We start from the raw sequence: 24,523 nt of genomic DNA, 5'->3' as shown, positions 1-24,523 counted from the left end.
AGGCCAACACAATATTGTAAAGCAATTTTCCTCCAATAAAATAAAAAAAAAGTCTTCAATGAGTGAAGGCATCACACTTGCTCTTACTTCTTTTAAGAAACAAGGTAACAAGAGTTACTTCCACATACGATATTACAGAAGTTACTGTTTTTGAATTCCAAACTTGAGATTTAATAGTGACCCGGTTGGCGCCTTCACGATAAAACTGAATGTGTCTAGAACTACACACCATAACAAAAAATAACACACTTGATTTCCTGCTCCACATTTATTGGGGCCAGAGAGGCCAGGTGTTTTCCTTTCAAATACTTGGAAAAATATAACACAACAGCAATTTCTTAAATACAGAACAAAACTTTCTGGATCATGAATCAACAGAGATGTAATAGCCTATAGATAGCCACTGTAACAGTTTTATAAAATGTCATTCATCTAAGGCATTCTGAAACTCTTTCAAACCACACATATACACATATTCTATATACATGAAGGTATCCATTCATGAACAGACAGTTTTTTAGAAGCACTGTGTAGGGAAGGCTAAAGTAATACACATTTAGATTCTACATAGTTTTTAAGAGACATTTTGGGGTTCTAAGAAACAGTGATTAACATTCAAACCAACACAGATTTTCAAACCTGAATAGGTAAGGATTTTTGTGATGCCAGCTACAAGAAAATTTATACTGTGAGTTGTTTGTTTTTTCAAAGGCCTCTTTCAAACTAGAGGTTTCAAGTCAGGAGTAAACATTCACGGCATGAACACAGGATGCCTAAGTTTCCAAAATTTGCTTCCATATGGTTTTCTTCTTCACCTCCCCACCTCACCTGGATGCTGAGTTATTCCTTCCAGATGACAATGCGGTGAAGGATTTTTTGAATTTCTGTTTCAAGTGGACTACAATACCCCAAACACAGATTTTTGCCACGACATCCAAATATCATTAAATAGACCCATATTTCTTCCTAGGACAGACAGAGATCACTAGCAAAGAACAGAGCTGACAAACAGGAAGGAGACAAGGTTCAACCCTTTCTCTGGCCAGTTATACAAAACGAAAGCATCAGTCTGTTATCAAAGTTGTCAGCTTTCCCCATTATAAACACAATCTCTAGACTGGCTTGCAGCTTGCCCTCTGATGCACCAGAGATATATTTGGGTTAACCAACCAACCCGTTCCTGTTGATTCCAACAGTCTCACACAACCCAAACTGTTGAGCGATTTAAGAAATCAACCAATTTTCAGGCACTTTTCAACATTTAAAAACTTAAATCCAGTTATTTCAAATCTATTGGACAAACACTCCCCACTCCCCACAAAAAAGTAAGCTAATTCTTTCATAGTATTTCTGTGAGAAGACATATTCCTTCAATTTGCCAAGGAAAGAGCATTAATGCTTTCTTCCTCCTTTTCTTCAAATTCCAGAGCTCTGCTTCTGATAATGTAGCACTTTAGGTTACGTGAAATCAGCCCCTGTTTAAAGATTCTTCATGGATCCAAGCTTGGAGAGTATATTAATGTGGGGGAGTACATTGCCATGACGGACATTCTTGATACAAAATTTCAATTTCAGTTGAGTCCCTGTGATCCCCTGAGCAGCTGTAAATGCCCTGTTCTATAATGAGGCAGTGTAAGACAAAGAAAAGTATTCAAATCTGTGTCCATTTATATTTATACTAGCACAAAACAGTGATAGAAGAAGATACTGATTTTTTTTTCTGACGTATTTATAGTTTCAAAGGAAAATAAAGACACTATTGAGAAATCTCTAATGAATGATTAAAAATAGTTTGGGGTGGGTTGCCATTCAAAATTTTTCCCAGAGTTCTCATCTATGTTCTATACAAACTGTAAATAAAAATGTACACAACCAACAGATGTATTTTACATACACTGGATATCAATATGTACTTGTGAATTAAAGTTCCTTAATATACACATCCCCACTTAGAATATAATCCATTACATAGGCAAAGCATCATTCTGTAATAACAGGTCAGGGATAGCAGCAATACAATAGTCTAGTTGTCCAGTGACCTCAGAAAATATCCTAGGTCCTGATGTGGTACTCCGAGCTTCAGAAAGAGCCGTCCACTAATAGTTAATACCGTTCTCATGAAGTACCAGGCTACTTTGCTAATGGCAATTATAGTAAAAGGTACTGTCTTTTCAAAACTCGTTTATTCAAAATCTGACTGGATGGTACAACAGGAAAAATAAGCCACCATGAGGTGATACAAACACAAAGTGTTAAAGATACAGAAAGCATGGACATTTTGTTTCTCAGGTATTTTTTGTTGTTATATCACTGCCCTGTACATACAAAAGGTACTCAAGATCACCCGAACAGATGCTGAAAGAGCAAAACTTTGCTGGGAAGAGGCCTGCTCTGAACTGTGTTCGAAAATAAATAAATAATTTGATTATCGATCTGTGTTTTACAAAACTGACAGGGCATCACACTGAGTACTGCTTTAAGAGTTATGAGTCGAAACCTTTGGGTAACTTAATGCACTTGTAACCAAAACTGACATATATAATATGCAAAAAAAATTAGGTTGATTTATAATAAACCATATTAGCCCCAGAAGACAGAATGGGTTTCAAGTAAACACGTATTTTGTGTGTACTATTGGAGATATCCATTCATGCCCAATGGATTCAAACTTTAGTTAAGCGGCAAGTTACATAGATTCTGGATATATCTATGACTTTAATATTCACTCTTGGTGGGTACTTGTAGGTCCAATTCTAAATCTGTTGGGCACATGAACAGAGAGCTCAAGAAAGGTCCCTGATACCTACGATGACGATTCTGAATCCCTGCCACTTTACCCAAACTTCATATTAAACAATCCTGCAGACCACCACTACTGGCTGGAGGCAAAGTTGATCACCCAAGGGACAGATGCTAAATTAGACCAGACGGTTTCACCTGCTGCATGCAGCCCTTTTTCTGGGAAGGGCCAACTCCCTTGGCATAGCAGTCTCTCTGGCTTGAAGCTGAGATCACAGGAGAAACCTATTGTGTTTCTGCCAACTTACTGGCAAAATCAGCACGCCCAGTAACCGGCAGAACCACCATATCAACTCCCAAGATAAGCAGCCCTCTTATAATTCCCATGAGAATAACAATTCTTACAAGAATTTCCCCTTAAACAGTCTTATTCTTCCCCTCCTACAGGAGGTTTTCCTTATGCTTCTTGTGATGGTCAAATCAACCCAGGACAGACTCTGGCTTCTCAGTGAGAGTGTGTGTCGTGATGGTTGGCAGTGCATTTACTATACCAAGTGTTCATTCAGGCTTCATGGATTTGGTGGGAAGTTGAACAGTCCACTGGGGAAGCCTTTGAATGATAACACGATGATGTGTTAGTTTCTCTTCATCAACCCAGAGCTTCTCAACACACTCCACAGACACAGTCTGGACTGTTGAACCTGGGCTCTCTTTACACAGGAACACACACAAAAGCGCTTGGCCTTTATGGATGCCAAAGGTGGGCAGGCAAGTTCAAAGTCTGGACACAGAGGCACTTCCAAAGTTTGGCAGGGAGGAGAAGGTGAGTTCATTAAGTGGGGTTTTAGCACTGCAGTCTTGTATAACCCAGACACCTGCGGCACACGGACACGAACTGAGCTCTTTAGGTTGTGGACGGGTCATGCTTTTTCTTCTTGCCCCGGCAGGACTTGCAGACACAGCAGATGATGCACGGGGAAGCCAGAAGCAGCAAGGGCGAAGTCACCAAGGCGATGATGCCCAACCCCACGAGAATCCCAACCACCTGGAAATGTAGAAGAAAAGCCTATTCAGCACGTCAGTCTTTCTATGTATATACTCCCACCATCAGCTGTGGACTGCTCTTGCCCCCTGCTAAAATTTCATAGATTGAAACTCTAATCCCTAAGTGGAGGACGATGTGTGGAAATGGGAACCTTGGTAAGTAATTAGGCCATGAGGGTGGAGTCCTCATGATGGGATTAGCACCCTTATAAGAAGCCACACAAGAGAGCTGGTTTCTTCTCTACTCTCTGCCATGTGAGGACACAGTGAGAAGAATGCCATCTATAAGCCACAAAGGGTGTCCTCATCAGAACTCAACAACACTGGCACCTGAGTCTCAGACTTTCAGTCTTCAGAACCGTGAGAAATAAATATGCGGTCTGAGTCTTCCATTCTATGGTCATTTGTCACAGCGGCTCGAACTAAGACACCGTCTCAGGCACATGACGCAGTTACAAATATGAGAGCTTCCATCCAGTGCCCGGCAATGGTCTAAACTGGAGATAAAGCAGGGAGACACCAAGGACAAACCAAATGCTCACTCAGGCTCTGGCGCAAGCTCAGTGGGATCACGAACTGTCGGTCTTGGCTGCCTCTCTACTTGTTTCTCAGCAGTCTCAGAGGAAACGGTAACATCCTCAGAGGGATGTTAATAATGGCTACTAGGCTATGAACACCAACTTCCTCAAAAGGAACATGAAAAACTCTTAAAAATAAATCTCAGGACTCCCTTTGAGCCTGCCACGTAAGCACACAACGGTATGTACAGAGGCTTCCACGCCCCAACACAGCTCATGGGATTTTAAGACTTCTGCCTTCCATAGCAAATATGCCCCAAAGGGCTCTAGGGAATTCACTCTACCAGTTTTTTTCAGGAGCAACGAGCATTCGGCTTTGTCTTTATTCTGCTGGAGTGTTTTCCATAAGGTATTACAGAAAAACCTGAACGAACTTTTTGGCCAGTCTGATTCTTGTCTGCTCTGTCACCCTGACTCTCCACTTCTCTAGGAGACTGGGCTTCTGGATTAACTTCACGCCCAGAAGTTTCCCAGAACCTCTCAGGCTGGGATGAGTAAGAAGGGAATAGAGGCGGGGAAACTGAGTAGGTGGGCTTTTCAACCCATTCAAAGCCTGGCTTCTCTTATGCTCCTCCTAAGGTCGGGGTACCTGTGTTCGGTTCCACATCACTGAGGCTCTTGAGTGGCCAAGCTTATTCCTACACGGTCCTCTGTCATAGTGTCTGAGGAAAATGTCATTCTGAAAAACAAAGAGAGAGGTTTTGGTAAACACACAGTTTTTGAATCAAGAGACGGGTACTAACCCCATCAGATCACCTCAGTGGATAAAATTAACGATGGCCTCTAAGAACTCCCGAGTGACAATTCTTAGATGATAGTAGTTTTATAAATCATTGCGTGAAAACAGATTATAGTCCCTGAGACTCTTTATTGATTCTAAAGAAGATTAACGACCTGACTGATTATCTTTGAAAGGTAACTCTAGTAGAAGTGCAGTATGGAATGAAAGAATCTTGAAGGAGATAGCTAAAAGGCTCTGTTGTAAACCAGCTGAGATAACACGCCAGTGGCTGAGACAGACAAGAGGTAAATACAGTCATGCAGAATTATGTAGGTAACTAACGGGATGGGGAACCAGGGAGAAGAAACCCCAGATGAGGGAGAAGCACTGGGTAGGAGGCAGGGACTTTGTTGAGGGAAGGGACAACATAGAGAAGGATTCTGTTGGGAAGATGATGGCCACAGTTTGGACGTGTTGAACTTGAGACGTACAAGCAGTGCTGTTCAAAAGGCAGCTGATTATACATATCTGGATTCTGGGAAGAAGACTTGGGAAACAGTGTCCTTGGGCCAAAGAATCCAGAGAAGTAGATGAGATTACACCCAGGGAGAGGGTATAGAACACACATATTTAAGAGCAGGCCAAGGGGAATACCTGTCTCCCTGACCACTTCAGCTGGAATCTTCTCTTGCCCTTGGCACTTCTGTTTCTCAGGCATTCAGACTTGAACTGGAATATACAACATTGTTCTCTGGCTCCCTGAGCTTTGAAGGACACTGCTGGTTTTCCTGGGCCGACCAGCTCACAGACAGCTGCTCATGGGACTTCTCAGCCTCCAATACCATGTGAAAAAATACCTTATGCTAAATCCCCAAGAATCAATCTATCTACCCACCTATCTATTCTATTGGGTCTGTCTCTCTGGATAACTTTGACTAATAAAGTGACTATTCTACACAAATTTGGGAGAAAACAAAAGAGTAGACCAAAGAAGAACCTGGAAAGGAAATTGAGCAGCAGCCAGAAAGGAAATCAGAGGAGATGGTCTCACTGGAATGGAGGTGATCAAGATGTCAAAGGCAGCAGAGAATCTAGGAAAGGGGAGGACTAAAGTATCCATTGGATTTTACTCAGAAGGAATCACTCAAAGCCTTGAGAGAACACAGTCAGGGTCTGGCTATCTGAGTCACTGCAATGACTGGAGTGTCAACAGCTAGAGGCTTGGCTTCTAAAGGAAGGAGAGAAACAGAATGGCAGCAAGGCAAAGCTGCAGCCTTGAGAAAAGTGTTACTTGTTGTTAAATGGGACATAACTGAATCCATGGGTAGGTTAGAGAGCAGGGAATGGAAGCTGAAGTCATAGGAGAGAGAAGATAGAACCCAAGGGGACAAGTCTCTGAGGATCCCAAAGCAGAGGATGAAGACTATCTCATCCTCTGAAACAGTGGAGATGAGAATCAAGGCAGGAACAAACCCAACTCCCCAGAGCAAAACTCAAAATCACTCTTTTTGGTGTTGGTCTCAGGCTTGGCTTGTGGACAATCCCCCTTCATCTAGACCGACACTAAAACTTCCCTATAAATAAAGACCAACACCATCATCTGACATGGAACACTTGGCTACAGAAACACATCGTGACCCATAAGCCAACGGTCCCTGGCCAAAATCCAGGAAAATGAGGCCTCAAAACACAATGACCAGAAGATGCCGCGTACCTAGCAATCTCATGTCTGTACCATTTCACCTCGAGAACCAGAACAGTTCAAGCGACAACACTGTGTTCTTTGCAACACCACACCCAGAACACATTTCAGCCGAAGGATGCAGCGATCTGGCACACATATTTATTCCCCTAGGCTCTTGCCTCCTAAAGAGAACCTCATGGGCTCAACCTCTGTGGATGTGAATCCTATTAACAAGCTGGTTAAACCTGAAGGGGAAAAAACTGGATTTGTTTCATTTGTAAAGCATGAGGGGTACATAATCATGAGTCATACCCTCATCCAGAGTATCATTCATTTGGAATTAGGAGACATCTCAAATATCAAACATTATTATAATTCAAACTTAATTGTAATTCAAGGGGTTATAACAAATCACATATTTTAACAGAATGAACACCTGTCTGTCAACCTGAGTCATGGAGATTCTAGAGTCTAAAAGGTCAAATTTCTTCTCCCCAATGCATATGCCTTCCTGAAACCCTGACATCAAGCTGATTAAGATTCTTACTCATAGATGTCAGCCTAAATAACTTATCTAATTTTTAGTTAAAAACCAGGCATGTGGTGGCCAGCACGCAGCCATGTTAACTGCATTCACTGAGTGTGTATAATGCTAAAGACCGATACAAACTGAAGCAAACAAAGCAATTAAAGGGCTTCCCTTGTGGCTCAGCTGGTAAAGAATCCGCCTGCAATGCAGGAGACCTGGGTTCGATCCCTGGGTTGGAAAGATCCCCTGGAGAGGGGAAAGGCTACCCACTCCAATATTCTGGCCTGGAGAATTCCATGGACTGTATAGTCCATGGGGCACAAACAGTCGGACACAACTGAGAAACTTTCACTTTCAAGCAATTAAAACAAAAAAATTGCAAAAAGAATAGCCACCCATCCAACCGTGACTGAGGGCTTACACTGATACAAACATATTTTAAAGGTCCGAATTGCCAAAACAGGGAATAACTATAAACAAACTGCCAAAATAGGGAATATCTAAAGGGAATATGTCGCTGCAAACTGTAAAACACTAGAATTGAAAACAATAGAATTCTCACCAATTCTTCATATTACCTTTTAAATGAGGTTACCATTAGCCTCAGCACTGGACTGAATGGAACTGCACCCGAACTTGAAAAGACATACCTCACAAATAGCAGGGGGAAAGAACAATTAGACCAGATCCCTTATGTGGGAAGGGAACCCTGGGAGAGCAGTAACAATCTTGCTGTCACGCTCATGAACGAAATAGTAATTAAGAGACGCCACCCATTTAAATGGCTTTTCTCCTTAAATTAAAGAAGAAAAAAGCAATCTGATTGTGACAGGCAGAATAACTGATCCCCTAAAGATGTGCTGTGCTGTGCTCAGTCATGTTCTTTGCAACCCTATGCGCTGTAGCCCGCCAGGCTCTTCTGTCCATGGAATTTTCCAGGCAAGAACATTGGAGTGGGTTACCATTTCCTACTCAGAGGATCTCCCCTAAAGATGCCAATGATCTATTCCCCAAAACATGTGAATGTGTTACCTTACATGGCCGAAGGGATTTTGCAAGTGTGATTAAAGACCTTGAGACGGGCTGGGGTGGGGTGGGGATTAGCCCTTATTATCCAGAAGGGCACAATCTAATTACATGGGTCCTTAAAGGCAGAGACATTTTCTCAGACGTTTTTTCCCTCAGTCAGAGGGAATGGCTCTGGAAGCTAAGACTATGGAAGAAGGCTCAGAAAGATGTGATGCTGTCGCCTCTAAAGATGGAAAAAGGGGCCATAGCCAAGGAATGTAGGCAGCCTCTAGAAGCTAAAATAGGCAAAGAAATAGATCCTCTCCAAGAGTCACCAGAAAGAACACAGTCCCAAGACAACTTGACTTTAATCCAGGGAGACCCATGTCAGACGACCGATGGACAGAACTAATGATAACACATCAGTGTTGCTTTAGGCCACAAGTCTGTGGTAACTCATTACAAGAGCAAAATCAAACGACCATGCTCATAGTTCTTTAAACAACAGAATGAGACAATGCCCCCAAAGCTGGAAATGTCCCTAAAACAAAAGCTTGCCTTTAAAGGTAGGACGACACACTTAAAGTAATCAGAGAGAGGTATGTGAAGAAGCAGGCTCAGGATGTTTCATTAAGGAAAAATAACTTTCTTTGGCAGGAAAAACAAAACAAAACAGGTTCAATGTTTTAAAAGGAAAGTCCATCAGATATGGGCTGTCGCATAGACACAGGATGGAGGAGGATACACGGGGAGACTCTTCTGGGCTGCACTTACGTCCAGGTTCTGAAGGCAGTACCAGCAAAACGTGTGTTTGCAGTTTTTACACATCATCTGAGCACAGCCTTCGTTGCGCTCGATATAAACCCGGCACACTGGGCACTGCTTAATAGGGGCTTCTGCCTCCGTCCCAAAGAGGGTTCTAGAAAGAAATGAAGGAGAAATTATAGTGTAAGGATCAAGAATGCTGAGTGATTTTAAAAATCTAGGACAAGATGTACACCAACCAGAGCTACGGGTAAAGTGGGCTGAATATAATTAAACAGCTGAACTCTGTGGTCATCCACTGAATTCTCAGGGCTCCTGATAGGTAGGGAGGGAACTCGTTGCTGGCTGTACTTAACTTCATGTCCCAGGAACAGGGTGGGGGTAAAAACAGGCGCAGTGCAGATTACTCCTTGTTCAGATAACGCAAAACAAAGAAGCTTAATTTATTTATCTTTAGCTTTGAGTGAATTACATAATTGTATTTTCCATAGCTGATTAATCCATTGTTTTGCCAAATTAGTCTTTCATTCTCTGAGCACACGCTGTCTGACTAAAAAGTACAAGAAGTCTGCCACGCGGTGGAAAAACCAGCTCAGGATCCAACAGGGGCAGAGATCATCTATACAACGATCTGTGCAAATAAACAAACGGATGGGGATGGGAGGGAGTCAATCGTCAATACTTTCAAATAAATGCCCAATATCATTGAAAAGACCTGCTTCGGATAGATGAACAGGCCAGCAAAGCTTACAGGCTCAAGGGGCAGAGAAAATAAGTACAACTGAGGTGGTGGGCGGCCTGTGTGAGCCAGGTCTGGATTGCATTTTAGCTACTATTCATCAAAACCACGACTCAGCACATGAAGACATCAGGTTCACAAAGTGTGGTCAAACTTATGATTGGATTCCATGCTCATAATAACCCTATAACGCAGTGGGACAGCCGCCATTTTCATTCCTCCCATTTCTTTTTTTTTTTTTTAATAGAGCACTAGACTTCAATCCCTGGGTTGAGAAGATCCCCTGGAGAAGGGAACAGCTACCCACTCCAGTATTCTGGCCTGGAGAATTCCATGGACTGTATAGTCCATGGGGTCTCAAAGAGTCGGACACGACTGAGTGGCTTTCACTTTTTTACTTTCAGACTCATAGAGGCTGAGTGACTTGCATAAAGTCACAAAGATACCAGCGGCAATGTCAGAACTCTGTCTCTCCTCTGGGATCTTCACATTGTCCTGTGATTCCTGGAGACCTTGCTGGGTGGCAGTGAAAATGTGCCTGGTACTGGTTAAGTGGGCACATGCCTGCCACATGTGCTAGCTCTTTTTCTCCTCTTGATGTATTTGGTCGGCAACTTAAGCACAGCATCACACCAAGTAGCATTTCTGTTCCTGGAGAATGGCCCTCCATACTTCAAGGATGCAGAGTGATTAAGCCAACTAGCCAACACTGTTATTTCTGTTCTTGCTGATGCAAAACAGCCGTAGCCTCAAGCAAATCAAGGGATCAAACACAAAGTTCGCTCACTCTGGGCCCTGCCGCTGCCATAAATACCCTCTGTCCTGCATGGTACAGAGTGAATTGCTTCTCATCATAGCAAATTCTCAACCTCATTATTGTTTTTTTTCAGAGCATAAAATATCAAAAGATAAGTTCTTTTCCTCTAGTAAGCATGAATTTTAGCAGCATACTACCCTGAAGGGCTGTTGTTTCTATTGCTGTTTCTTTTAATATGACTGGCACACCCCACGCACCGGCAATTGAGTCAGCTAAGAAAATCATTTCCGCACCTCTTCACAAGCAAGAATGATGTGTGTCAATTGTAGGCAGTCATGGTACCTAAGCAAATGGCTGTGGACAAAAGCTATGACTTCCTACATACAGAGAACCAGAGGACCACAGCCTCCTACCTAAAGAGAAATCAAAACTCAGAGAGACTACCTCTGCTGCTGCTGCTAAGTCGCTTCAGTCGTGTCCAACTCTGTGCGACCCCATAGACGGCAGCCCACCAGGCTGCCCCGTCCCTGGGATTCTCCAGTCAAGAACACTGGAGTGGGTTGCCATTTCCTTCTCCAATGCATGAAAGTGAAAGGTGAAAGTGAAGTCGCTCAGTCGTGTCCGACTCTTAGTGACCCCATGGACTGCGACCTACCAGGCTCCTCCGCTCCTGGGATTTTCCAGGCAAGAGTACTGGAGTGGGGTGCCATTGCCTTCTCCTAAGACTACCTCTAGCGTACCTGGAAAGTTATTCGAGGGTAATTAACTAAAATCCATTTAGACGCTGATTTGGTGATTCTTAGTTAATAACATACCCATTCTGAGATACTTCTCAGGAAAGCCTTGCAGGTAAAGAACTCACCTAGACATTTCATCACAATATGGCTCTTTCTCCAAGCAACAGATTTCTAAGAACACGGGTGAATGATCCCAAAGATCAAGTTTCCTTCCTTACCCATGCTCTGTTGGCAGGATGCCGGGCTGACTGTCCCTGCAGGAGACTTCTGCATGCCAAGCATCCTTGCAGCACGAGCAGAACTTCAGGTGGCAGGAAGGGCACTCCACCAGCACGGGCTGTCCTGGGTCACTTGTTGTGACGGGGCACACTGTCTGACAGTCTGCCACGGGACACCACGTTCTGCAGGGGTCCAGGTGGACTTCTAAAGAGGAAAGAAAGAAAACACAACGGTCTGTCTATCTTCCATCCAAGCCTGAGCTTTCCTTTCTGCCTTCTGTTTATTCTTTTTTATGGGTCAACATTCATAGATGCTCAGTACCAACAAGGGCAATGATTTCTATCAGAGGTCTTCACAGTGGATCCAGTACCATTCTACATCACAGGTCATTTAAAAGTGTGATGATAAAGGAGGGAAAGAAAGGGAAAATTAGGACATATTACATTTAAAGTTTGGAGGAGGAAATGGCAATCCACTCTAGTATTCTTGCCTGAAAAAATCCCATGGACAGAGGAGCCTGGTAGGCCTCAGTCCATGGGGTCTCGAAGAGTCAGACACGACTGAGTGACTAAGCACCATATTTAAAGTTTAGAGTGGATCCAGACCTGCACAGTGGAGCTAGGTCAGCCAGCCCTGCCCTACTTCTCAAAGTAGGTGCTCATGGAATAGGTCATCATTGCCCTTTTGAGCAAGAGAAGGAGCCTTCTCAGTAATCAAAATACACAATTTTTTTGGAATATTTCTAACAGTTCAGCACTCTAAACAGGCAAATATCTCAAGTCTCTTCTTCAATTATTTTGGGTACTGTCTTGGAGAAAAATAAGGACATGAGGAACCAACGAAAGCAAAAGAAAAAAAGTTCATAAAAGATTTTGTCCTTTCAGGCACTGAGAGATAGTGAGGCTTCTTCTGTTGTTCAGAGAGAAATTAAAGAAGAAACAAACAGTTTAGTGATGAAACAGTGTCTGGTGTGGCTCAGCCAAGAAGTCAGATTAGCTGTCAATTTGGATATTCTGCTACCCTAGGAATGTGCTACTGAGGTTGTACAGGTTGTAAAAGATCCACACATTCTAGAAACAGAGGGTAGGGACTTCACAGGCCATAAAATGACCATCACACACTACACTGGCTAGACCCATGTGGCATGCTGAAAAGAAAGTAAGGTTTGTGGGTGGACAACTGTCTTCCTGTGTGAGTGTTTACAAATCTTGTTCCACCTTCCATTTTCCAGTCAATAACAGTCCATATTCTTGTCACATAACATAAACTTTTGGTGGAAAATATCATGTGGAAAATGATGTAAGAAGCAGAGGAGCCCGTTTTTCTCTGAACTAACGCATTTTGCAAATTTTGAACTGGTGGGATTCTAGTTTCAAATCACTTAAGGCTTGTGATTCTTGGAATTTCCATGTGGAACGCAAACAAATCCAAAGAGTGGTGCAAAAATGAAATGAAGGTATTAAGTAGGAGCTTAATGTTTAAGGTAATAGTCTTACAAATTCAGTATGGAGGGAAAAAGACTGAAATCCTCTAGGAAACACTGTCTCCAATAATATTTCCTCCAGAAAATGCAACAATTGGACCTATGCTTATTACAGGTTTTCATTCAAAAAGAACATCCTTAAACATATCTTCTTATCCAATAATTCTGGAGGGCAGGAGTTAGAGAATGATGAGTCAGGTGAAATCAGAAAAAAGAAGAACCCTAAGATTAACACATCTTCAGACTCTAAGAGGGATGAACCCCTCTAAGATCCCTAAAATTTGGGGACAGGCTGATCAGAAAGTCAAGGGGATACTGATACATATATGGCTCCAAGATCTTGAACTTTGATTTCCACATCATTTGTATTTTTTTTCTCCAAACTCTTCACTGCTTCACAAACACAAAGCCCAAAGAAATGAAGTCTGATATGTAACTTAGCACTAAGGATTCCCACATTAAATATCTACTTACCATTCTAAATCACAGGTCTTTCAAAAGTTTGATAACAAAGGAGGGAAAGGAAAGGAAAATTAAGACATATTAAAAGTTTACGAGGCTTCCCTGGTGACTCAGACAGTAAAGACTGCCTGTGATGCAGGAGACCCAGGTTAGATCCCTGGGTTGCAAAGATCCCCTGGAGGAGAAATGGCTACCCACTCCAGTATTCTTGCCTGGAGAATTCCATGGACAGAGGAGCGTGGTGGGCTACAGTCCATGGGATCACCAAGAGTCGAACACAACTGAGTGACTAATACTTTCACTTTCATAAAGTTTAGAGCATCCCTAGTTAGAACTTGACATGGAACAACAAATTGGTTCCAAAGAGGAAAAAGAGTATGTCAAGGCTGTATATTGTCACCCTGCTTATTTAACTTATATGCACAGTACATCATGAGAAACGCTGGGCTGGAGGAAGCACAAGCTAGAATCAAGATTGCCGGGAGAAATATCAACAACCTCAGATATGCAGATGACACCACCCTTATGGCAGAAAGTGAAGAAGAACTAAAGAGCCTCTTGATGAAAGTGAAAGAGGAGAGTGAAAAAATTGGCTTAAAGCTCAACATTCAGAAAACTAAGATCATGGCATCTGGTCCCATCACTTCATGGCAAATAGATGGGGAAACAGTGGAAACAGTGGTGACTATTTTTCTGGGCTCCAAAATCACTGCAGATGGTGATTGCAGCCATGGAATTAAAAGACGCTTTCTCCTTGGAAGGAAAGTTATGACCAACCTAGACAGAATATTAAACAGCAGAGACACTACTTTGTCAACAAAGGTCCATTTAGTCAAGGCTGTGGTTTTTCCAGTGGTCATGAATGGATGTGAGAGTTGGACTATAAAGAAAGCTGAGCACCGAAGAATTGATGCTTTTGAACGGTGGTGTTGGAGAAGAGTCTTGAGAGTCCCTTGGACTCCAAGGAGATCCAGCCAGTCCATCCTAAAGGAGATCAGTCCTGGGTGTTCATTGGAAGGACTGATGTTGAAGCTGAAACTCCAATACTTTGGCCACCTCATGTGAAGAGCTGACTCATTTGAAAAGACTCTGATGCTAGGAAAGATTGAGGGCAGGAGGAGAAGGGGACAACAGAGGATGAGATGGTTGGATGGCATCACCAACTCGATGGACGTGAGTTTGAGTGAACTCTGGGAGTTGGTGATGGACAGGGAGGCCTGGTGTGCTGCAGGTCATGGGGTCGCAAAGAGTCAGACACGAATGAGCAACTGAACTGAACTGATTGATCACCTTAAAATGTTCAACTGGGCAACTTGTCTTCAAAACTCTAATCAATTAAAATTATTTGGCAGATGTTCTGACTTGTTTCTACCAACTTACTATGTCAGGTATCTGGGTGGCATGACAGAAGCAGAAACAATAAATAGAGGAGCAATTAAAGATTTAACGAACTCCTATTAACAAAAGGGCCTCAGTATACAGTGCAGCTACAACACACAGTCCAACACAAAAAAGCAAGAGAAGGTACTTCCATGGCGGTCCAGTGGTTAAGACTTCGCCTTCCAATGCAGGGGGTGTGGGTTCGATCCCTAATGGGGGAGCTAAGATCCTACATGCCTTGTGGCCAAAAAAAAACCCAAACATAAAAAAGAAACAGTATTGTAACAAATTCAATAAAAAAGACTTTAAAAATGTCCACATCAAAAAAAAGGAAAAACGTCTCTAAAGAAAGAAGGAAGGGGAGAGTCGGAGCCGCAGGAAACAGCGACACTATGGCAGTACACAACTGCCAGTGTTAAGGCTCTATACTGCTCAGCCCTGCATTGAGCTATTTCCAGAGGAAAGACACAACTCTCCAGAGAGAGACATTTGTCTAGGGCACCTCTGAGTCTCTTGGAGAAGAGCATCCCACAATGGGACGGGGATCTGCATGTGCCAGTCTGGCCAGGTTACACTGAAAGGGTACCTGACTGCAACACGGCACCTGTCCTTCAGATGGTCCTTCAGCCGGGCTCCCAGAAGAGCAGCTCCGATAGAGAAAAGTCAGTAGAAACTAAAAGGGCTGTTTTGCTTTTTTTCTAAATTATTATAATTCCAATACGAGCTTCATTTTGCTTCATATACCTTGTGGTTCAAATAGGCCCGAGAAGCCAGGCTGGTAGAAAAGAGAAAAACGCTGAAGAAGCATCAGACATTGGCAGCCCTGGCAGCTAACAGGACTTCCCAGAACCCAAGCCAAAAAGGAACAGATTAATGGACAGCAGGTGGTGGCCAAAGCACTGCCACGTGAGCAAACACCATCTTCTCCTTTCTCCTCCACACCAATTATCTGAGGGGAGTCCGAAGGGAAGGAGAGCCCCCAGGGCTAATGCAGGACTTTCTAAAACACTTTTTATTACTACTACTATGAATGCAGTTCTACCTCCTGGCTTTTGGCTCAGGAAACACAGTTATTATGCAGATAAACAAAATGCACATTATCCAAAACATTTAAGGTTCAGTTTCTTCCTCCTTCCAATTTCTATTCCAAAGATAGAAAAAAAAAAAAAAAAGGAACTTATGCATATTCAACTAATTTCTTCTGTATCAACAGTAATGAAAGCTTTCTGTAGCTTTGAGATGAGCCAAAGCTCAGAAATCTAGAAAAAGAGAATAGTGCCTGCAACACGTTAATACGAACATGATTTAAAAGTGATTGATAGTAGCAGACTCACAGCAGAGACAGATGAAGTCATAGACGAACTGGAATTTACTTATGAAAATTAGAATTGATTACTGAAGTAAAGCCTCAGGACTATTTGATCTTCAGATTCTGCTTGTTCATGTAAATTACACAAGGCAGGAGATGCTATTTAAAACTATTTTGTACTTCTGTACTCTGACAATTATTAGGACATAAAAGCATTCCAAGAAAATAAAACTGCCATGAAACCTAAAGACCACGTCTGACCCCAGGAATTGTTTTTAGTTTTCAAAAACTAAATTTTGGACCCTTGGGTTTCCCACCTAGAACTAGATATGTGAAGCTTGCTTTTCATTTGGTTATATATTTTCTCAGATGACACGAGTGGTTTTTCTGCCGTCTTCTACCGTGAGGCTGTGCCGAAAAAGAGATGGTATGAAATTTTATTATTGTGGGAAACACTATGCACTCAAGCTAATTTAATTATCAGCTGAGATAAATCAAACTGTTTTAACTTTTATGACCCACTGCATTTTTAATTATGCCAAAATTAATTTGCTTTCTGCTATCGCAAAGAACAAAGGTCTTCTGCAGATAGTTAAAATGCAATTAAATTAAACTGATTGGAATTAACATCTGCCACAGTAAATATACCCAAACAGAGGTGGCCAACAGCAGAAGAGTTGTTTTCAAGATAGCTGATGAGAAAAACAGAATTTCAAACTTGGAAACAACTTTTCATTGGTCATAACAAACACCCTCTTCCAACAACACAAGAGAAGACTCGACACATGGACATCACCAGATGGTCAACACCAAAATCAGATTGATTATATTCTTTGCAGCCAAAGATGGAGAAGCTCTATACAGTCAGCAAAAACAAGACGAGGAGCTGACTGTGGCTCAGATCATGAACTCCTTATTGCCAAATTCAGACTTAAATTGAAGAAAGCAGGGAAAACCACTAGACCATTCAGGTATGACCTAAATCAAATCCCTTATGATTATACAGTGGAAGTGAGAAATAGATTTAAGGGACTAGATCTGTTAGATAGAGTGCCTGATGAACCATGGAATGAGGTTCATGACATTGTACAGGAGACACGGATCAAGACCATCCCCCTGGAAAAGAAATGCAAAAAAGCAAAATAGCTGTCTGGGGAGGCCTTACAAATAGCTGTGAAAAGAAGAGAAGCGAAAAGCAAAGGAGAAAAGGAAAGATATAAGCATGTGAATGCAGAGTTCCAAAGAATAGCAAGAAGAGATAAGAAAGCCTTCTTCAGCGATCAATGCAAAGAAATAGAGGAAAACAACAGAATGGGAAAGACTAGAGATCTCTTCAAAAAAATTAGAGATACCAAGGGAACATTTCATGCAAAGATGGGCTCGATAAAGGACAGAAATGATATGGACCTAACAGAAGCAGAAGATATTAAGAAGAGATGGCAAGAATACACAGAAGAACTGTACAAAAAAGATCTTCACGACCCAGATAATCACAATGGTGTGATCACTGACCTAGAGCCAGACATCCTGGAATGTGAAGTCAAGTGGGATTTAGAAAGCATCACTACGAACAAAGCTAGTGGAGGTGATGGAATTCCAGTTGAACTATTCCAAATCCTGAAAGATGATGCTGTGAAAGTGCTCCACTCAATATGCCAGCAAATTTGGAAAACTCAGCAGTGGCCACAGGACTGGAAAAGGTCAGTTTTCATTCCAATCCCAGAGAAAGGCAATGCCAAAGAATGCTCAAACTACTGCACAATTGTGCTCATCTCACACGCTATTAAGTAATGCTCAAAATTCTCCAAGCCAGGCTTCAGCAATATGTGAACCATGAACTTCCTGATGTTCAAGCTGGTTTTAGAAAAGGCAGAGGAACCAGAGATCAAATTGCCAACATCCGCTGGATCATGGAAAAACCAAGTGAGTTCCAGAAAAACATCTATTTCTGCTTTATTGACTATGCCAAAGCCTTTGTGTGGATCACAATAAACTGTGGAAAATTCTGAAAGAGATGGGAATATCAGACCACCTGATCTGCCTCTTGAGAAATTTGTATGCAGGTCAGGAAGCAACAGTTAGAATTGGACATGGAACAACAGACTGGTTCCAAATAGGAAAAGGAGTATGTTAAGGCTGTATATTGTCACCCTGCTTATTTAACTTATATGCAGAGTACATCATGAGAAACGCTGGACTGGAAGAAACACAAGCTGGAGTCAAGATTGCCGGGAGAAATATCAATAACCTCAGATATGCAGATGACACCACCCTTATGGCAGAAAGTGAAAAGGAACTCAAAAGCCTCTTGATGAAGGTGAAAGTGGAGAGTGAAAAAGTTGGCTTAAAGCTCAACATTCAGAAAACGAAGATCATGGCATCTGGTCCCATCACTTCATGGGAAATAGATGGGGAAACAGTGTCAGACTTTATTTTTCTGGGCTCCAAAATCACTGCAGATGGTGACTGCAGCCATGAAATTAAAAGACGCTTACTCCTTGGAAGGAAAGTTATGACCAACCTAGATAGCATATTCAAAAGCAGAGACATCACTTTGCCAACAAAGGTCCATCCAGTCAAGGCTATGGTTTTTCCTGTGGTCATGTATGGATGTGAGAGTTGGACTGTGAAGAAGGCTGAGCACCGAAGAATTGATGCTTTTGAACTGTGGTGTTGGAGAAGACTCTTGAGAGTCCCTTGGACTGCAAGGAGATCCAACCAGTCCATTCTGAAGGAGATAAGCCCTGGGATTTCTTTGGAAGGAATGCTGCTAAAGCTGAAACTCCAGTACTTTGGCCAGCTCATGCGAAGAGTTGACTCATTGGAAAAGACTCTGATGCTGGGAGGGATTGGGGGCAGGAGGAGAAGGGGACGACAGAGGATGAGATGGCTGGATGGCATCACTGACTTGATGGATGTGAGTCTGGGTGAACTCCGGGAGTTGGTGATGGACAGGGAGGCCTGGTGGGCTGTGATTCATGGGGTCCCAAAGAGTCGGACATGACTGAGTGACTTAACTGAGTCTAAAGCTGTTAAACTGAGACCAACAGAAATTAGAAGTTTGCATAACACGTGGTTAGTGAGTATATGATAGGATCAGGCCTTTTTTACTCCAAGAATGTAATTATTTATGTAAAAACAAACTCATGCTATTAAACAGATTTCAATCTCTCCATCACTTTTATCTTTGAAGCAACAACTTCAAATGCTCCATCTCAGCAAGTCACGATCTCCTTGGAGGTGAATTCATGCTTTCAGTAAGAATATACTGTGTGAAGGAAACCGCTATGATAGGTGGGGTAAGGAATTTGCCTTGATTGTCAAGCTTCTATACAATGCTATAGAAACTGGGACAAATAAGGATGCAAACACACGGGAAAAGATTTGAATTAAGATGAAAACAAAGTGATATAATTGTGTACCCAATCCAAGGTATGATCTGGATTCCGGAAGATGCTTTCTTAGTTTAGTTCAGAAAAAACTGGGGCCAAGATTTGGAGGTGGCAGTAACAGTAATGAAGAATAACAATAAAGGCAGTGATAATATATCAAAAGCACCCTGTGACATACACAGTGTTAACTCATGCATTCTCTGCAGCAGCTCTGGGACAATCATTCCATTACTATCCTCATCTTATAGGAGTGGAAATGGATGGACAGATAGGACGAGGCAAATACCAATGAACACTGTGCCTCTTATTCAGGTTCCTTTAGAAATTTCACCCAACCTACTCATAAATATCTTTTCTTACAGACACTTTAGCTCTTCAGAGGAGAGCTGAAAACATCTAGAGACTGTTTTAGGTTTAAAACTGATCAACAAAAAAGAACAGGAGGGTAAGCTGAGGAGAAAGGGTTACCATGTAAAAGCATAAGATAGCTTGGGAAGGAAACCCAAGACTTAGTCATACATTTACCATGAAATACCAGAAAATCAGACTTAGAAAGAAAACACACAAAGAGAGAGATGATAAGGATGTGCTTGTGATCAGAAACTATGAAAAGGAAGGTGACTAATGAGAGATAGGAGGTGTTAAAAACATAAAACTGAACTGATGATTAAGTCATTCAGTATCACCCAGTCTTCAACCAAAAACGCTAAAAGAAACCAAATAGTGACGCAGGGCGCTCTGGTGAGAAGAGACTTTAATAATTAGAAAAGATGGCATAGAAACATTTTACCAAGGACAAACACAAGAGTGAGATGAAATTCGAAGAGCCATCTCATAAAGGTTAGGGCTCAAAAATGAAAGGAGGCTTGGGGGAAAAGCTGATAACAAAAGAACTTTCAAAGAAAGATGGAACCATAGCTTGAAACCACATTTAGAGTTGTACCTGGCACACACAGATGCTCAGTACATAAATAAGAACACACTGAATACACGAGTGAATGCAGGAGGATTAACAGATAACAGGAAAATAAATTCCTACTGTATTCACTTTTTTAAGACGGAAAACAGAAGGGGAGGAGCCAAGATGGCAGAGAAGTAGGACGGGGAGAACACTTTCTCCCCCACAAATTCATCAAAAGAGCATTTAAACACCGAGTAAATTCCACAAAACAACTTCTGAATGCCAGCAGAGGACATCAGGCACCCAGAAAAGCAACCCAAGTCTTCGAAAGGAGGTAGGAAAAAATATAAAAGACAAAAAAAAGAGACAAAAGAGGGAGGGACGGAGTTCCACCCTGGGAAGGGAGTCTTAAAAAGAGAGAAGTTTCCAAACACCATGAAACCTTCTCACTGCCGAATCTGTGCCGAGCTTTGGAAGCACAGAGGGCAACATAACAGGGAGAAAAAATAAACAAACAATTAAAACCCACAGATTGCGAGCCCTAGGGTAACTCCCCCAGCAGAGAAGCAGCGCAGACGCCTACACACACCATTAGCAAGCAGGGGCTGGGCAGGGAGGTGTGGCGCGGGCTGCATTGCTTAGAGTAAGGAGCTGGCCTGAATACCCTGAGCGCTATCTGAGCGAAATAATTTGGGCTAGCAAACCAGAATGTGGGATATCTACCACGCGAAAAGCCAGCCCTAACCTAAGACACCGCCAGGCCTGCGCACGGAACAAAGGACTGAACAGAGATAGCTAGCTGCAGACCTTCCCTCTCCGGTGACAGGCAGCCAGAACTGGAAGGGGGCAATCGCAGCCCCAGAGAGACATTATCTATAAAACTGTAGGCAGGCTTCTTTGCTAACTAAAACTTCTTGGGGGTCTGGACGGTCAACATCTGCCTGAGAAGGTGCGCAGGTTGTACACCTAGATAACCGAGCAGCGGGGAGGCGATAAGTCGCAGCAATCGCGCTCGCCAAACACCTCATCACCTGAGCTGCTCGGACCTGGGAAGGGCACAAAACGCAGGCCCAACCGAGTCTGCGCCTCTGAGGACTACCCGAGTGCCTGAACCTAAGCGGCTTGGACCCGGGAGGTGCAAGCAGCCCAGGGCCGGCCACAGATGGTTCCCAGTGGAGCAACCTAGAGCCCGAGCAGTGTGGGCAGGGAGGCTACACGCGCCGTGAGCGGGGGCAGACCCAGTGTGGCTGAGGCACTGCAAGCGCACACCAGTGTTATTTGTTTGCAGCATCCCTCCCTCCCTCCCCACAGCGAGACTGAACAAGTGAGCCTTAAAAAAAAAAAAGTGTCCTCCACCGTCCCCTTTGTGTCAGGGCGGAAACCAGACACTGAAGAGACCAGCAAACAGAAGAAGCTATAACAGAGGGAACTGCCTTGTAAGCTACAGGCAATAGGTTAAACCCTGTGGTTACTACCGACTACATAGGAAGGGGCCTATAGATCTTGAGAAATGTAAGTTGGACCAAGGAACTAGCCAAAAATGAACTGAACCCACAATACTCACAACAAAACCAGAGAAAGTCCTAGATATATTTTTACTATTTTTACGATCATTCTTTCTTTCTTTTTTTTTTAATCTTTTAAAAAAAAATTTAAGTCCTCTATTATTCCTTTAATTTTCACTTTTATAACCTATTACTTTGCAAAAAAAACAGACCCTATTTTTTTTTCTTCAGCAAACTTCATATATATATCTTTTATAATTTTTGACCTTGTTTTTTTTTTTTTTCTTCTTCTTTTCTTTAACATTGTATTCTTGAAATTCCAAACTCTACTCTAGATTTTTAAATTTAGCTTTTTGGTATTTGATATCAATTTTGTACCTGTATTTTCTTTATAATTTTTGCGACTTTGTTTTTGTTTGTTTGTTTGTTTTTCTCTCTTTTTCTTCTTCTTTTTTTTAACATTGTATTTCTGAAATTCCAAACTCTACTCTAGATTTTTAACTTTTGCTTTTTGGTATTAGTTATCAATTTTGTACCTATATTTTCTTTATAATTTTTGCGACCTTGTTTGTTTGTTTTTGTTTGTTCGTTTTCTCTCTTTTCCTTCTTCTTTTCTTTAACATCGTATTTTTGAAATTCCAAACTCTACTCTAGATTTTTAATTTTTGCTTTTATGTATTTGTTACCAATTTTGTACCTTTAAGAACCCAATCTTCAGTACCCATTTTTCACTAGGGAGTGAGATTACTGGCTTGACTGCTCTCTCTCCCTTTGGACTCTCCTTTTTCTCCACCAGGTCGCCTGTGTCTCCTCCCTAACCCCTCTCTACTCTACCCAACTCTGTGAATTTCTGTGTGTTCCAGACGGTGGAGAACACTTAGGGAACTGATTACTGGCTGGATCTGTCTCCCTCCTTTTCATTCCCCCCTTTTATCCTTCTGGCCACCTCTGTCTCCTTCCTCCTTCTTCTCTTCTCTATATAACTCCGTGAACATCTCTGAGTAGTCCAGTTGTGGAGTGCACATAAGGAAGTGATTACTGGCTAGCCCACTCTCTCCTCTATTGATTCCACCTCATCTCATTTGGGTCACCTCTAGCTCCCTCCTCCCTCTTCTCTTCTCCATGTAACACTGTGAAGCTCTCTGGGTGATCCTCACCCAGAGAGAAACTTTTCATCTTTAACGTAGATGAAACTTTTCATCTTTAATGTAGATGTTTTATCAGTGGTGCTGTATAGAAGAAGTTTTGAAACTACTGTAAAAATAAGACCAATAACTGGAAGTAGGAGGCTTAAGTCCAAACCCTGACTCCAGGGAACTCCTGACACCAAGGAACATTAATTGACAGGAGCTCATCAAATGCCTCCATACCTACACTGAAACCAAGCACCACACAAGGGCCAACAAGTTCCAGGGCAAGACATACCAAGCGAATTCTCCAGCAACAAAGGAACACAGCCCTGAGCTTCAAGATACAGGCTGCCCAAAGTCACCCCAAAACCACAGACATCTCATAACTCATTACTGGACACTTCATTGCACTCCAGAGAGAAGAAATACAGCTCCACCCACCAGAACACTGACACAAGCTTCCCTAACCAGGAAACCTTGACAAGCCACCTGTACAAACCCACACACAGCGAGGAAACGCCACAATAGAGAACTCCACAAACTGCCAGAATACAGAAAGGACACACCAAAATCAGCAATTTAAACAAGATGAAGAGACAGAGGAACACCCAGCAGATAAAGGAACAGGATAAATGCCCACCAAACCAAACAAAAGAGGAAGAGATAGGGAATCTACCTGATAAAGAATTCCGAATAATGATAGTGAAATTGATCCAAAATCTTGAAATCAAAATGGAATCACAGATAAATAGCCTGGAGACAAGTATTGAGAAGATGCAAGAAAGGTTTAACAAGGACCTAGAAGAAATAAAAGAGAGTCAATATATAATGAATAATGCAATAAGTGAAATTAAAAACACTCTGGAGGCAATAAATAGTAGAATAACAGAGGGAGAAGATAGGATTAGTGAATTAGAAGATAGAATGGTAGAAATAAATGAATCAGAGAGGATAAAAGAAAAACGAATTAAAAGAAATGAGGACAATCTCAGAGACCTCCAGGACAATATTAAATGCTACAACATTCGAGTCACAGGGGTCCCAGAAGAAGAAGACAAAAAGAAAGACCATGAGAAAATACTTGAGGAGATAATTGTTGAAAACTTCCCTAAAATGGGGAAGGAATTAATCACCCAAGTCCAAGAAACCCAGAGAGTCCCAAACAGGATAAACCCAAGGAGAAACACCCCAAGACACATATTAATCAAATTAACAAAGATCAAACACAAAGAACAAATATTAAAAGCAGCAAGGGAAAAACAACAAATAACACACAAGGCAATTCCCATAAGGATAACAGCTGATCTTTCAATAGAAACTCTTCAAGCCAGGAGGGAATGGCAAGACATACTTAAAGTGATGAAAGAAAATAACCTACAGCCCAGATTATTGTACCCAGCAAGGATCTCATTCAAGTATGAAGGAGAAATCAAAAGCTTTT

The 24,523-nt window shown here is 42.1% G+C and overlaps 1 protein-coding gene across 2 annotated transcripts in view; it reads right to left on the bottom strand.

The window, feature by feature from the left end:
- Nucleotides 1-253: 253 nt before the first annotated feature.
- Nucleotides 254-24,523, bottom strand: part of RNF144B (ring finger protein 144B) — a 158,102-nt gene continuing 133,832 nt past the window's right edge. For both annotated transcript variants that reach the window (XM_070361049.1, XM_070361048.1), the window contains exons 5-8: nucleotides 11,520-11,724; nucleotides 9,078-9,222; nucleotides 4,951-5,040; nucleotides 254-3,784 (exon numbers count right to left, since the gene is read on the bottom strand). In XM_070361049.1, the coding sequence (XP_070217150.1) occupies nucleotides 3,644-3,784; nucleotides 4,951-5,040; nucleotides 9,078-9,222; nucleotides 11,520-11,724 (581 nt within the window). In that variant the 3' untranslated portion in view covers nucleotides 254-3,643. The remainder of the gene's footprint in view (nucleotides 3,785-4,950; nucleotides 5,041-9,077; nucleotides 9,223-11,519; nucleotides 11,725-24,523) is intronic.

This window comes from Bos mutus, chromosome 23, assembly GCF_027580195.1.
Source record: "Bos mutus isolate GX-2022 chromosome 23, NWIPB_WYAK_1.1, whole genome shotgun sequence".
NCBI classification, from domain to species: domain Eukaryota; kingdom Metazoa; phylum Chordata; class Mammalia; order Artiodactyla; family Bovidae; genus Bos; species Bos mutus.
The sequence above is the reverse complement of the archived record's forward strand: the minus strand, read 5'-3'. Positions and strand labels throughout refer to the sequence as shown.